The sequence below is a fragment of the Macaca mulatta genome, chromosome 14 (assembly GCF_049350105.2).
Source record: "Macaca mulatta isolate MMU2019108-1 chromosome 14, T2T-MMU8v2.0, whole genome shotgun sequence".
NCBI lineage: Eukaryota > Metazoa > Chordata > Mammalia > Primates > Cercopithecidae > Macaca > Macaca mulatta.
This window is the reverse complement of record NC_133419.1, coordinates 46,831,830-46,846,814: the sequence shown is the minus strand read 5'-3', so window position 1 is coordinate 46,846,814 and position 14,985 is coordinate 46,831,830. Positions and strand designations below refer to the sequence as shown.

The following is a 14,985-nucleotide window of genomic DNA, read 5'->3' as shown; positions in this document are numbered from 1 at the left end:
CTGGTAACAGATGTATGTTTGAAACTCCAACTCAGTCTCTTACTGTGTGACCTAACTCAAAATCTGAGTCTTAACTTGCTTCATCTATAAACTGGAGTAAGAGAAGTAACAGAGTATGAATACATGTATTCTCTTAAAAAATGGTTGCTATGGCCAGGCAGTGGCTCACGCCTGTAATCCCAGCACTTTGGGAGGCCAAGGCGGGCAGATAATTTGAGGTCAGGTATTCAAGACCAGCCTGGCCAATATGGTGAAACCCCATCTCTACTAAAAATACAAAAATTAGTTGGGTGTGGTGGTGCATGCCTGTAATCCCAGCTATTCGTAGGCTGGGGCAAGAGAATCACTTGAACCCAGGAGGTGGAGGTTGCAGAGAGCCAAGATTGCACCACTGCACTCCAGCCTGAACGAGTGAGACTCGGTCTCAAAAAAAAAAAAAATTAGGCTGGGCACAGTGGCTCACACCTGTAATCCCAGCACTTTGGGAGGCCAAGGCGGGCGGATCACGAGGTCAGCAGATCGAGACCATCCTGGCTAACATGGTGAAACCCCGCCTCTACTAAAAATACAAAAATTCAGCCAGGCATGGTGGCACATGCCTGTAGTCCCAGCTACTCGGGAGGCTGAGGCAGGAGAATCGCCTGAACCCAGAAGACAGAGGTTGCAGTGAGCTGAGAAAGCGCCATTGCACTCCAGCCTGGGTGACAGAGCGAGGCTTCGTCTCAAAAAAAAAAAAAAAAAAAAAAAAAATTAGCCCGGCATGGTGGAGTGCTCCTGTAATCATAGTTACTTGGGAAGCTGAGGCAGGAGAATAGCCTGAACCCAGGAAGCGGAGGTTGCAGTGGGCTGAGATTGTGCCACTGCACTCCAGGCTGTGCATCAGAGCAAGACTCTGCCTCAAAAAAAAAAAAAAAAAAGAAAATACAGTCATTCATATGATGGAATATTATGTATGAACCTTTTCAAAGAAATAGAGTTACTTAGAGCTATATTATATGTACTGTTAATAAAGATCTTCAAAAATGTAGAATTAATTCCTTAATAACTTAAAGATCAAATTACCATATAATCCAGCAATTTTATTTTGGATATATATCCAAAAGAACCAAAAAGAGGCATTAAAAAAACTGGTACATGAATGTTCACAGTAGCACCAGTTACAATAGTAAAAAAGTGCAACCTGATATCCATTAACCGATAAATGGTTAAATAAAATGTGGTATATCCATACCAAGAAACATTAGCCACAAAAATGAATGATGCACCGACACATGCCACAATATGTATGTACCTTGAAAACATTATGCGAAGTGACACAAAAGTCACATACCATCTGATTCCATTTATATAAAATAGCTAGTAGAGGAAAATCCACAGAACAGACAGATTAGAAGTTGCCAGAACCTCGGAGAAAGGAAAATGGAGAGTAATTGCTCAATGTGTACAGAGCTTCTTTTTGGGGTGGTGAAAATACTGGAAATTAGCGGTGATAGTTGCACAACATTGTGAATAAGTACCTAAAGTCACCAATGGTAAATTTTATGTTATATGTATTTGAGCACAATAAAAAGATAAAAAGATTTAAACATATATACTGTTATATGTAAAAAACAAGTGCAAAATCAATTCCCTCAGTCTGACTCCTGAAGCAACTACTCTCTATAGTTTCTTTTTTTTTTTTTTTTTGAGACGGAGTTTCACTCTTGTTGCCCAGGCTGGAGTGCAGTGGCACAATCTCAGCTCACTGCAACCTCCGCTTACCGGGTTCAAGTGATCTTCCTGCCTCAGCCTCTTGAGTAGCTGGGATTACAAGTACCCACCAACACGCCTGGCTAATTTTCTGTAGTTTTAGTAGAGATGGGGTTCCACCATGTTGGCCAGGCTGGTCCTGAACTCCTGACCTCAGGTGATCCACTCGCCTCAGCCTCTCAAAGTGCTGGGATTACAGGCATGGGCCACCGCGCCCAACGTCTTAACAGTTTCTTAGTATTTCTCTAGATTGTCTGTATATACACAAGCATAACTGTATATGTATATATGTATGTATCTGTATGTAAATTTTCATGCTCATATGTATATATGTATATCCCTCCCCAAAATGTTATAGTAGTTATTTAAAAAGACATCAGATGATCAGTCAGCTGCAATCATCTATGTGTGTTACGATGGGGCATTACTAAAATTTCCAAATGAACTTTAATTCCCCAAATTATTAATGTACTTCTCCATATCACAGAATATATTCATGAGAAGTCAGTTAACATTACATTTAAAATTACTTCATCTAAGGATGGGCACAGTGGCTCATGCCTGTAATCCCAGCATTTTGGGAGGCCGAGGAGGGAGGATGGCTTGAACCCAGGAGTTCAAGACCAGCCTTGGCAACAAAGGGGGACCCTGCCTCTACAAAAAATTAACAAATTAGGGCCAGGCGCAGTGGCTCACACCTGTAATCCCAGCACTTTGGGAGGCTGAGTGGAGAGATCACGAGGTCAGCAGATCGAGACCATCCTGGCTAAAATGGTGAAACCCTGTCTCTACTGAAAACACAAAAAATTAGCCGGGCGTGGTGGCGGGCACCTGTAGTCCCAGATACTCGGGAGGCTGAGGCAGGAGAATAACTTGAAGCCAGGAGGCAGAGGTTGCAGTGAGCCGAGATTATGCCACTGCACTCCAGCCTGGGCAAAAGTGCAAAACTCTGTCTCAAAAAAAAAAAAAAAAAAATTTGGTGTGGCACATGCCTGTGGTCCCAGCTACTTGGGAGGCTGAGATGGGAGAATCACTTGAGCCTGGTAGGTCAAGGCTCCGGTGAGCCATGATTCTGCCACTGCCCTCCATCCTGGGCAACAGAGTGAGACACTGTCTAAAAAAAAATAAACAAATAAATAAAATTACTTCATCTAATAGTAATTAAATTAAATGCTATCAGAAATATACAACCAAGCTGGGTATGGTGACATGCACCTGTAGTCCCAGATACTTTTGAGGCTGAGGTAGGAGTACTGCTTAAGGCTAGGAGTTTAACACCGCCCAGGGCAAGAGAGCAAGACCCTGTCTCTGCAAAAATGAAAATAAATTAGCCAGGCATGGTGGCACATGCCTGTAGTCCAAGCTACTTAGGAGGCTGAGGTGGGAGGATCACTTGAACCCAGGAGTTTGAGGTTATAATGAGCTATGATGGCACCCCTGCACTCCAGCTTGGACCACAGAGCAAGACCTTGTCTCTTTAAAAAAAAAAAAAAAAGTACAACCACAATTAATAAGGGGAACAAAAATGAAAGTTACCCCAAGATGATATATACTCATTCAACATTCAACAGATAACTCCTGACTCCTTACTTGGTGGCAAGCACCATATACTACACATCTATTCCAAGGATTCTAGTCTTTCAATTATCTGAAGCAATAACTATTGATGGTTAATGAGATACACAGGAAGGAACAATTTCTTCAGGTCCTACGTGGTCTCACAACCTCTAGAGTCCATATACTAAAGAGTCTCCTAAAGTGATTTAGAAAAGTTAGGAAGTCCCTTAAGAACTTTAGTACCTGAAAATCACAGGTACAAGAGAATATCCAGTTCCCCAAAGAACTTCTACATGAGACCTATAAAAAAGATCCTTAAAGCAACTATGGTACTCTTTCCCGAGAAGGAAAATGAACTCATTGTATCCTACAGGCAGCCAAAGGCTTACTAAAACTTTTACATCTAACTTTTACAACTGATAGGTATAATTTCAACTTTTCTGACTACATTCCTTAGTTTATTAAGGCTTGTGATACTGTATGTCTTTATATATTATTTGGAAAATATTGTCAAGGAATAAAGGGGACCTAAGGAAAGGCAAAGGGAAGCCAAATAACTATAGCATGTTATAATCTGACCTTACCCATAACTAGGTAGAAAGGCTTTGGGAAATGTTTATTCTAGTTCAGTGGCCTTTTTTCTTTTTTTTTGGATCATGCATCCTTGGTAAAATATTTTCAACCCCACATCCCCAAATATGGTATTTACCTACATAAATATGTCTATACTAATATGTTATGTACATTGTAAAATACATGCAAATTTTTAAATTAAAAAACGAGATAGGGCAGGGTGCAGTGGCTCATGACTGTAATCCTAGTACTCTGGGAGGCTGAGGCGGGCAGATCACTTGAGTCCAGGAGTTCAAAACCAGTCTGGGCAATAAGGCAAATCCCGTTTCTACTACAAATACAAAAATTAGCCAGGCATGGTGGTGCATGCCTGTAGTTCCAGCTATTTGGGAGGCAGAGGTGAAAGGATAGCTTGAGCTGGGGAAGTGGAGGTTCCAGTGAGCTGAATCATGCCACTGCACTCACACCTGGGTGACAGAGTGAAACCCCGACTCAAAAAAAAAAAAAAGAGAGATAGAAAATTTAGTATTTCAAATGTTATTGATGTAGAAAATCTTTTTATTATTAAAATTTATTTTAACAATGTATTTTTAGTGCAATGAATGTAAACTGAAATTTTTTCTTTCTTTTTTTTTCTTTTCTTTCCTTTTTTTTTTTTTTTTCAGAGACAGGGTCTCGATATGTTGCCCAGGCTGGAGTATGGTGGCTATTCACAATCACAATCCTAGTGCACTGCAGCCTTGAACACCTGGGCTGAAGTAATCCTTCTGCCTCAGCCTCCCACATAGCTGGGACTACAGTCATGAGCCACCACACCCAGCTAAAATTTTTTTTCTTATTCTTGGTTTAGCACTTTGCTATATACCAAGAGGTAGGTATTATTTCTACTTTATAGATGAGAAAACTGAAGTTTGCGAGATTATATAATCTGACAAATGTCAGCACTATCATTGCAGAGCAGGGATGGAAACTTCTATCTGTGGAACTCTAAAGCCAATGCTCTTAACCAATACATTCTAAAAAAAAGAGGCAATCAGAGAGAAATTTATTTTGAGGTATAAGTCAAAAACAAAGAATAACTCCTTCTGACCAATCTGAATAAATCTGAATTATTTGCTCATTTGATTCCTATTAGTATAATCAGTTAAAATCCCTGAATGACTTTGGGTAAGTAATTTAACTTATTTCAATCTTAGTTTCCCAATATGTAAAATGAGAGACTTGGACAAGGTGATCTTTAAGGTGCTTTTCAGCATTAACATTCTAGGAGTCAAAAATGAAGAGCTAATAAGGCAAACATCTTTAAGCAGAATAAACAGACCTTTGCTGATCTCCACATTAGGAAGGTTGAAGATTTCAAGGTCCATCGTGGCTCCTTTAGTCCCTTCTGAGAGGTCTAAAAGGACCAGCCTGTCTGCAATGCCCTGTACAGTAAGAGAAAGAACATTACACTGAACATGGCCAGAGACTCAATTTAAATTCATTCAACAATGAGGACCAAAGGACAATAAACAGGCCTCCTACACTGTCTTTTAGTGTTAAGAAGAATAAGTAACACAGTAGCAGTAAAAGTGACATGCAAGCAAGAAATTATTAACTGTGGCCAGGCTTGATGGCCTGTAATCCCAGCACTTTGGGAGGCCAAGGCGGGTGGATCACCTGAGGTCAGGAGTTCAAGACCAGCCTGGCCAACATGGCGAAACCCTGTCTCTACTAAAAATACAAAAACCAGCCGAGCATGGTGGCACATGCTTATAATCCCAGCTACTCAGGAGGCTGAGGCAGGAGAACTGCTTGAACCCAGGATGAAGAGATTGCAGTGAGCCAAGATCGTGTCACTGCACTCCAGCCTGGGCAACAGAGCGAGACTCTATCTCAAAAAAAAAAAAAAAAAAAGAAATTACGAACTTCAATAAGTAATCCTGTAGGCTTGACTACTAAAAGTTCTAACAGGGCTTAACTCACCAGTCACAGATTGCAGGTTTCTTTTGAGACGGAGTTTCACTCGTCGCCCAGGCTGGAGTGCAATGGTATGATCTCGGCTCACTGCAATCTCTGCCTCCTAGGTTCAAGTGATTTTCCTGCCTCAGCCTCCCAAGTAGATGGGATTACAGGCATGTACCACCATGCCCAGCTAATTTTGTATTTTTAGTAGAAACGGGGTATCACCATATTGACCAGGCTGGTCATGAACTCCTGACCTCAGGTGATGCCCTTGCCTTGGTCTCCCAAAGTGCTGGAAGTACAGGTGTGAGCCACTGCGCCCGACTCTGCAGGTTTTCTTTTTTCTTTTTTTTTTTTTTTTTGAGGAGGAGTCTTGCTCTGTCACCCAGGCTGGAGTGCAGTAGCACGAGCTCAGCACTGTAACCTCCACCTCCCAGGTTCAAGCAATTCTTCTGCCTCAGCCACCTGAGTAGCTGGGATTACAGGCACGTGCCATCACACCTGGCTAATTTTTTACATTTTTGGTAGAGATGGGGTTTCACCATGTTGGCTAGGCTGGTTTTGAACTCCTGACCTCAAGTGATCTGCCTGCCTCGTCCTCTCAAAGTGCTGGGATTACAGGCATGAGCCACTATGCCTGGCCCCTGCAGGTTTCTTTTAATGGGATGAGTTAATAAAGATGACTTGGTGCACTCAATACTTCTGCTATTGCTCTTAATTTATGTTTTCATTTTGATGTTATTTTCATTCCGAAAGAGCTTTTGGGTTTATTTGGGTGTCTTATTTATAGCAGAAAAGTTAAAAAATAATGCCAGCTTTTTCTTTTTTTTTTTTGAGACGGAGTCTCACTCTGTCGCCCAGGCTCAAGTACAGTGGTGCAATCTTGGCTTACTGCAAGCTCTGCCTCGTGGGTTCACGCCATTCTCCTGCCTCAGCCTCCAGAGTAGCTGGGATTACAGGTGCTCGGCACCATGCCCAGCTAAATTTTTTTTGTATTTTTAGTAGAGATGGGGTTTCACCATGTTAGTCAGGATGGTCTCGATCTCCTGACCTCGTGATCTGCCCGCCTTGGCCTCCCAAAGTGCTGGCATTACAGGCGTGAGCCACCGTGCCTGGCCAGATTTTTCTTAAAAAAAAAAAAAAGTATAATAGCTATAAAATCTAAAATCAAATCCTATTATCATGCAGTACTCTCCCCAGAGATCTCATGGAAAATACTCCACATGTCTCTAAATAGGATGGCACAGTGGGCAGACTGTAAATAACAGCATAGAAATTCCTAAAAATCAGTTTACCTTTATGGAAGGTCTTTCTCCAAAGTACTAGGAGACTTGAGGATATCTCCTATTTTAGGATTCATGGGCAAAAGTACCCAAAGATCTACCAGACTATCAGGCAGAAAGTATGATGGTTAAGAAAACAACCCTGGCTGGGCATGATGGTTCACACCTGTAATCCCAGCACTTTGGAAGGACAGATGGGCATAGGTTTGAGCCCAGGAGTTTCAGACCAGCCTGGGCAGCATGGCAAAACCCCATCTCCACACACACAAACACACACACACAAAGAAAGAAAATAACCCTGCTACACTATGGATTAGCTATGCGACACCAGGACAGTCACTGAATTCGGCCTTACTTTATGTGGTTATAAGGATTAATTATGTGACACAGGGCTTACATATAGTAATCCCCTCTAAAACATAGTTATTAATTTTATGCTAACTATACCCATAAGGAAAATGCAAAGAAAACTATGAGTTACTATTTTCATTTATAAGGCACAAAAAAATCCAAAAGTTTAGCAGAAGTTGTGGGAAAATAAGTATTCTTACATATTATGGGTATGGCAATAAACTGGTATAATTAATAAAAGATAATTGACAATTTTCTATCAAAAATTTAAAACGTTAACTCCTTTAATCCATCGATTCATTTATAGAAATCATCCTACAAATTTATCAGTACATGCGTAAAAGAATACAATATTAAGGACATTCACAAGACTAGGAACAACAAAATGTTCATCAGTAACAACAATGAGACAATATAATACAGTGGTTTATAGCAGAGATTGAAAAAGCTTTAATATATCACCATGTAATCAATCAGTGAAGCATATATTATCACCAGGGATTTTATTAAAATGCAGATTTTGGCCAGGCATGGTGGCTTAGCCCTGGAATCTGAGCACTTTGGGAAGCCAAGGCAGGTGGATTGCCTGAGCTCAGGAGTTCGAGAGCCCCCTAGCCAACATGGTGAAACCCTGTCTCTAATACAAAAATTAGCCGGGCGTGGTGGCACGTGCTTGTAGTCCCAACTACTCGGGAGGCTGAGGCAGGAGAATCTCTTGAACCCGGGAGGTGGAGGTTACAGTGAGTGGAGATCATGCCACTGCACTCCAGCCTGGGACAGAGTGGGACTCCATCTCAATTAAAAAAAAAAAAAAAAAAATGCAGATTTTGTTTCAGTAGGTCTGGGAAGGGGCCTGGATTATGCATTGCTAGCAAGAACTCAGGTGGTACCAATGCTGCTAGTTTGAAAGCCACACTTTGAGTAGTAAGGCTCTATAATACAGGCTCTGATAAACAGATTACTTTGTCTTTAAGTTCTTGCTTCATCATTTATTTATTTATTTATTTTTTTTTTTTTTTGAGACGGAGTCTCGCTCTGTAGCCCAGGCTGGAGTGCAGCGGCCGGATCTCAGCTCACTGCAAGCTCCGCCTCCCGGGTTCACGCCATTCTCCGGCCTCAGCCTCCCGAGTAGCTGGGACTACAGGCGCTGCCACCTCGCCCGGCTATTTTTTGTATTTCTTAGTAGAGACGGGGTTTCACCGTGTTAGCCAGGATGGTCTCGATCTCCTGACCTCGTGATCCGCCCATCTCGGCCTCCCAAAGTGCTGGGATTACAGGCTTGAGCCACCGCGCCTGGCCAGCTTCATCATTTATTAACAGTGTGATTTGGAGCAACTTGGGTAACCTCCCTATGCCTTTGTTTCTTCATTTGTAAAACGGCAGTAATAACAGTACCTAAACAAAGGGTTGTTATAAAAATGAGTCAAGTGGGCCAGGTATGGTGGCTCATGCCTGTAATCCCAGCACTTTGGGAGGCCAAGGTGAGTCTGGATCACCTGAGGTCAGGAGTTCCAGACCAGCCTAGCCAACACAGTGAAATCCCATCTCTACTAAAAGTACAAAAGTTAACCGGGCATGGTGGCACATACCTGTAATCCCAGCTACTTGGGAGGCTGAGGTGGGAGAATCGCTTGAACCCAGGAGGCAGAGGTTGTGGTGAGTCAAGATCACACCACTAGCCGGGCACAGTGGCTCACGCTTGTAATCCCAGCACTTTGGGAGGCTGAGGCAGGTAGATTCCCTGAGGTCAGGAGCTCAAGACCAGCCTGGCCAACATGGTGAAACCCCGTCTCTACTAAAAATACAAAAATTAGCCAGGTGTGGTAATGGGCGCCTGTAATCCCAGGGTAAGGCAAGAGAATCACTCGAACCCAGGAGGCTGAGGTTGCAGTGAGCTGAGATCGTGCCACTGCAATCCAGCGTAGGCAACAGGGAGAGACTTCGTCTCAAAAAAAAAAAAAAAAAAAAAAAAAGATTGCACCACTGCACTCCAGCCTGGGTAACAGAGCGAAACTCCATCTCAAGAAAAAACAAAAAGAGTCAAATGTTTAGACAAGTGTCTGTTACCTAATAAGCATTCTGTAAAGGTTAGTTACTGCTGCTACCACCACTTTTGTTGCCACTATTATGAGTGCTATCACTGTTGCAGTCATAATAGTGGCTTATGCATATTGTACTTTGTATCAAAATATTGATGTTTAAAAAGAAAAACAGAATTTTTTTTTTGATACAGGGTCTCACTGTATTGCCCAGGCCAGAGTGCAGCAGCACAATCACAGTTCACTGCAGCCTCAACCTCCCAGGCTCGAGTAATCCTCAGCCACCCAAGTTGCTGGGACTACCAGTGTGCACCACCACACCTGGCTAATTTTTAATTTTTGTAGGCCGGGTGCAGTGGCTCACACCTGTAATCCCAGCACTTTGGGAGGCTGAGGCAGGCAGATCACCTGAGGTCAAGAGTTCAAGACCAGCCTGCCCAACATAGCGAAACCCCCTCTCTACTAAAAATGCAAAAATTAGCTGGGTATAGTGGCACGTGCCTGTAATCCCAGTTACTCAGGAGGCTGAGGTAGAAGCATCGCTTGAACCCGGGATATGGAGGTTGCAGTGAGCTGAGATCATGCTACTGCACTCCAGCCTGGAAGACAGAGTGAGACTCCATCTCCAAAAAAAAAAAAAAAAAAAATTTATAGAAATGGGGATCTCGCTGTGTTGCCCAGGCTGGTCTCAAACTCCTGGGCTCAAGTGATTCTCCTGCTATGGCCTCCCAAAGTGCTGGGAGTATAGGTGTAAGCCACCAGGCCCAGCCCAAAAATGGCAAATTTTCCACCCAGACAATTCACAGACAAATAATGACAGTGAGATTCTTCTAACAGTTTAAAAACATGGCCAGAAGCAATGACTCAGGCCTGTAATCCCAGCACTTTGGGAGGCCAAGGCAGGAAGATAGTCTAAACCAGGGGTTCAAGACCAATCTAGACAACACAGGGAGACCTATCTCTACAAAAAAATTAAAAATTGGCCGGGCGCGGTGGCTCAAGCTTGTAATCCCAGCACTTTGGGAGGCCGAGACGGGCGGATCACGAGGTCACGAGATCGAGACCATCCTGGCTAACACTGTGAAACCCCGTCTCTACTAAAAAATACAAAAAACTAGCCGGGCGTGGTGGCGGGCGCCTGTAGTCCCAGCCACTTGGGAGGCTGAGGCAGGAGAATGGCGTAAACCCGGGAGGCGGAGCTTGCAGTGAGCCGAGATCCAGCCACTGCACTCCAGCCTGGGCGACTGAGCAAGACTCCATCTCAAAAAAAAAAAAAAAAAAAAAAAAAAAATTAAAAATTACCTAGGTGTAGTGGCACACCCCTGTGGTCCCAGCTACTCAGGAAGCTGAGGTGGAAGATCTCTTAAGCCCAGGAGATAGAGACTACAGTGAGCCATGATCACACCAGTGCACTCCAACCTGGGCAACAGAGAGAAACCTGGTCTCAAAAACAAAAACGAAAAACCATGATTTTCTACAAATAATTACAAATAAATAAAACTTAGTACTGTTAGGGATGTAAAAAATCGGTTGATGTGCATGTTATTAGCAGCATAAATTAGCTCTGCCTTTCCAAAGAGCGATCTGGCACTATGTCATAAGTGCTATAAAAACCATTCATGCCCTCTGACTCACTAGTACTATTTTTTAAAATTATGTACAACCAGGCTGGGTGCAGTGGGGCATGCTTGTACTCCCAGCACTTTGGGAGGCTGAGGCAAGAGGATTGCTTGAGCCCAGAAATTCAAGACCAGCCTGGGAAACATGGCAAAACCCTGTCTCTACAAAAAATACAAGAATTAGTGGGGATGGTGGCTGGCGCCTATAGGCCCAGCTATTTGGAAGGCTGAGGTGGGAGGATGGCTTGAGCTGGGGAGGCGGAAGGTGCAGTAAGCTGAGATTGCACCACTGCATTCCAGCCTGTGCGACAGAACATGACCCTGTCTAAATAAAAAAATAAATAAATAAATAAAATAAAATAAAATAATGTATGACCAAATAAAAATGCAAAGGAAAAAATAAGCAACTTGAAATGTTTATAGAAGCATTTATTTAGGGACAAAAGACTGGATACAACTCAAATTCTAATTAAGAGGTAATAGCAGGCCGGGTGCGGTGGCTCAAGCCTGTAATCCCAGCACTTTGGGAGGCCGAGACGGGCGGATCACGAGGTCAGGAGATCAAGACCATCCTGGCTAACGCGGTGAAACCCCGTCTCTACTAAAAAATACAAAAAACTAGCCGGGCGAGGTGGCAGGTGCCTGTAGTCCCAGCTACTCGGGAGGCTGAGGCAGGAGAATGGCATAAACCCGGGAGGCGGAGCTTGCAGTGAGCTGAGATCCGGCCGCTGCACTCCAGCCTGGGCGACAGAGCAAGACTCCGTCTCAAAAAAAAGAGGTAATAGCAGGCCAGGAACGGTGGCTCACACTTGTAATCCCAGCACTTTGGGAGGCCAGGGCAGGTGGATCACTTGAGGTCAGGAGTTCGAGATCAGCCTGGCCAACGTGGCAAAATGCCATCTCTGCTAAAAATACAAAAATTATCTGGGCGTCGTGGCGCATGCCTGTAGTCCCAGCTACTCCGGAGGCTGAGGCAGGAGAATCGCTTGAACCCAGGAGGTAGAGGCTGTGGTGAGCCAAGATCGTACCACTACACTCCAACCTGGGCGACAGAGCAAGACTCCACCTCAAAAAAAAAAAAAAAGGGGGTAATAGTGTATTATAGTGTATTCAAATGGAGGGTGAAAAAAATAAAACTATAGTATGCCAAAAGTTGGCATATTTAATTCTGAGCAGCCACCTTTTAAGATATTCTAACTCCATGGATATAATTTATTTGCTCAAGTAGAACCCACCTCCAAGACAAAGTGAGTCTTAAATGGAAAGGGAAGAATTTAGATGGCAAAACAATCCAATATATACAGAAAAGAAAAACTAATGCCAGCCACCAAATAAATATATAGAGGGACAGCTATTCTATTCAGGGCTACATCTCTCAAATGACAAAAGACATGCTGTTATCATGATACTGGGCTCTGGAGGGAGGCAGGCAGGTCTTTTGAACCTCTCTGGAAAGGAATTTAAGCCTTTCTGCAAACAATTTATGCAGAGACTAGTGAAAAGGACTGATGAAAAAATAAACCCTAAACTAGTATAACATATCAACTCAGAAACTATGATCCTAAAAGAAAGTAATTATATAAGAAAAGGCAATCTTTTTTTTTAAAAAAAGCTAATTTTAGGAAGAGCTGAAATTATTATATTAAATAAGAGTTTAATTAAAATGGCATGATTCAGAAAATACAAAAGAATTTGTGACTAAGTCATATGAATGTCAAGTTGAGGTTTCCCTTGGATGAGGATAAGCCCATTGTTCAAATCACTTTTTCTAAGCCTAACTACTAATTAAGAGGCAACATCACTTATGAAAGCTTTCAGCTATTTTTTTTTGTCAACTTACTAAATATATTTTAAGCCAAAATAAGGTTTTCCCACATGACAAAATGAAGGCATTTTTTGGTGTGTAAAACATAACCTGCCTAGAAGTGTGGCACTATGATAGATGTCTTTATAAGCACTATGTTTACATACCTTTGCTGAAATTGCTAATGTGCAGGCAACACCCAGCTCTCCACCTCCAACCACAGTAACTTTATTGACTGTTTTATTCTCATGATTTGCCCAGCTCTTTGAATTTATACCTGAAACACCTAGAAAGAAAAGTGAATTATCCTGAGAATTCAAAAATATCAACAATTTTTTTAGGATCTTTTAAAAAAATATATAGCAGGCTTCATAGCTTAGAGAGAAAATATGGTGCTACTCCATAATGGGCAAAAAATACTACTGAACAAATGAATGCAAGGAAGACAGACGTCTCCTATTAAATATTCGACTAAATAGAAATTATCCTTCTAAAGAGAACGTATCTTTGTAAACACTTTTAAAATATATAAGACTCTAAAAAAGTAGGATTTCCATAATTCTGAAAAATATTCCAACTCATTACTCTGGTCTACAATAAAAAAATATGTCTAACACCTTACCAAAATGTTTCAAACATAGGTATTTGCTTTCATCCTTAATGAGAATCAAGAAGAAGCATAGATATTCTGGTCCAATATACTGAATAAGCCAACAAGCTACATATACATATCATGAAAAAAGGTTTGGGATCATTAACATATGTCAAGTGGTTTTGAACAATACAAGAATTGTTTTATCTGCTTAACACTAATTCTTTACACTTTTAGAAACCTGGCCAGGCACGGTGGCTCATGCCTGTAATCCCTGAACTTTGGGAAGCCAAGGCGGGAGGATCACCTGAGGTCCGGAGTTCAAGACCAGCCTGACCAACATGGCAAAACCTCATCCTTATCAAAAATACAAAAATTGGCTGGGCATGCCTGTAGTCCCAGCAACATGGGAGGCTGAAGCAGGAGAATCGCTTGAACCCAGGAGGCAAAGGTTGCAGTGAGCCCAGATGGTACCACTGCACTTCAGCCTGGGCGACACAGCGAGACTCCATCTCAAAAAAATAAACAAACAAATAAAAAATATTTATTGGAATTACATGGTAATATCCTATGATAGAGGCAAAGGAATTTCTTTCTTTTTTTTTTTTTTTTAGATGGAGTCTTGCTCTGTTGCCCAGGCTGGAGGGCAGTTGTTCAATCTCAGTCCACTGTAACCTCTGCCTCCCGGGTTCAAGTGATTCTCCCACCTCAGTCTCCCAAGTAGCTGGGATTACAGGCACCCGCCACCACGCCCAGCTAATTTTTTTATTTTTAGTAGAGATGGGGTTTCACCATGTTGGCCAAGCTGGTCTCGAACTCCTGACCTCAGGTGATCTGCCTGCCTCAGCCTCCCAAAGTCCTGGGATTGCAGGGGTGAGCCACCGTGCTTGGCCTGAGGCACAGGAATTTCTTATTTCAAAAACAGATGTACATATGCACACAAATTTATTTATAAAAATCAAGTGGCAGAAAGTAAATTATTTTTGTGAGAAACTGGTAACTCATAACTCTCAAGACAGTCTGCCTGACAAATATACAAACCTTCAGTGATTTTTGCAATATAGGCTAGCAAGTCTACCTGCCGTGCCTCATCAGATGATGGTAGAGAATACAGCGGAAGTTCCTCTTGAAACTTGGCAATCATTTCTTTAATTAATCCAACAATGACAGATTTAGGCTGTAGAATACACAAAAAACAGAAAAGTTACACAAAAATTTTGCTGAACAATACTACCTTTGTTGAGGCAGGAGTATCACTTGAGCCCAGGAGTCTGAGTTATGATTGCAGTCTGAGTTATGCAGTGAGTTATGGTTGCACCACTACACTCCAGCTTGGGCAACAGAGTGAGACTTCATCTCAAAACAAAACAAACAAAAAAACTTTTAACCTATACAGTCTTTTAGAGTTAGTCAAAAAGAAGTATTCAATCATGTTCTCCTATTTTGAAAACCATCATACAAATTATATGATACT

The 14,985-nt window shown here is 42.2% G+C and overlaps 1 protein-coding gene across 14 annotated transcripts in view; it reads right to left on the bottom strand.

Annotated features, from left to right (window-relative positions):
- The window catches only part of UEVLD (UEV and lactate/malate dehyrogenase domains), a 70,459-nt gene that overhangs the window by 25,813 nt on the left and 29,661 nt on the right, over positions 1–14,985 (bottom strand). For all 14 annotated transcript variants that reach the window (XM_028833564.2, XM_028833566.2, XM_028833565.2 and 11 more), the window contains 3 exons: positions 14,553–14,688; positions 13,087–13,205; positions 5,201–5,303 (listed from right to left, as the gene is read on the bottom strand). In XM_028833564.2, the coding sequence (XP_028689397.1) occupies positions 5,201–5,303; positions 13,087–13,205; positions 14,553–14,688 (358 nt within the window). The remainder of the gene's footprint in view (positions 1–5,200; positions 5,304–13,086; positions 13,206–14,552; positions 14,689–14,985) is intronic.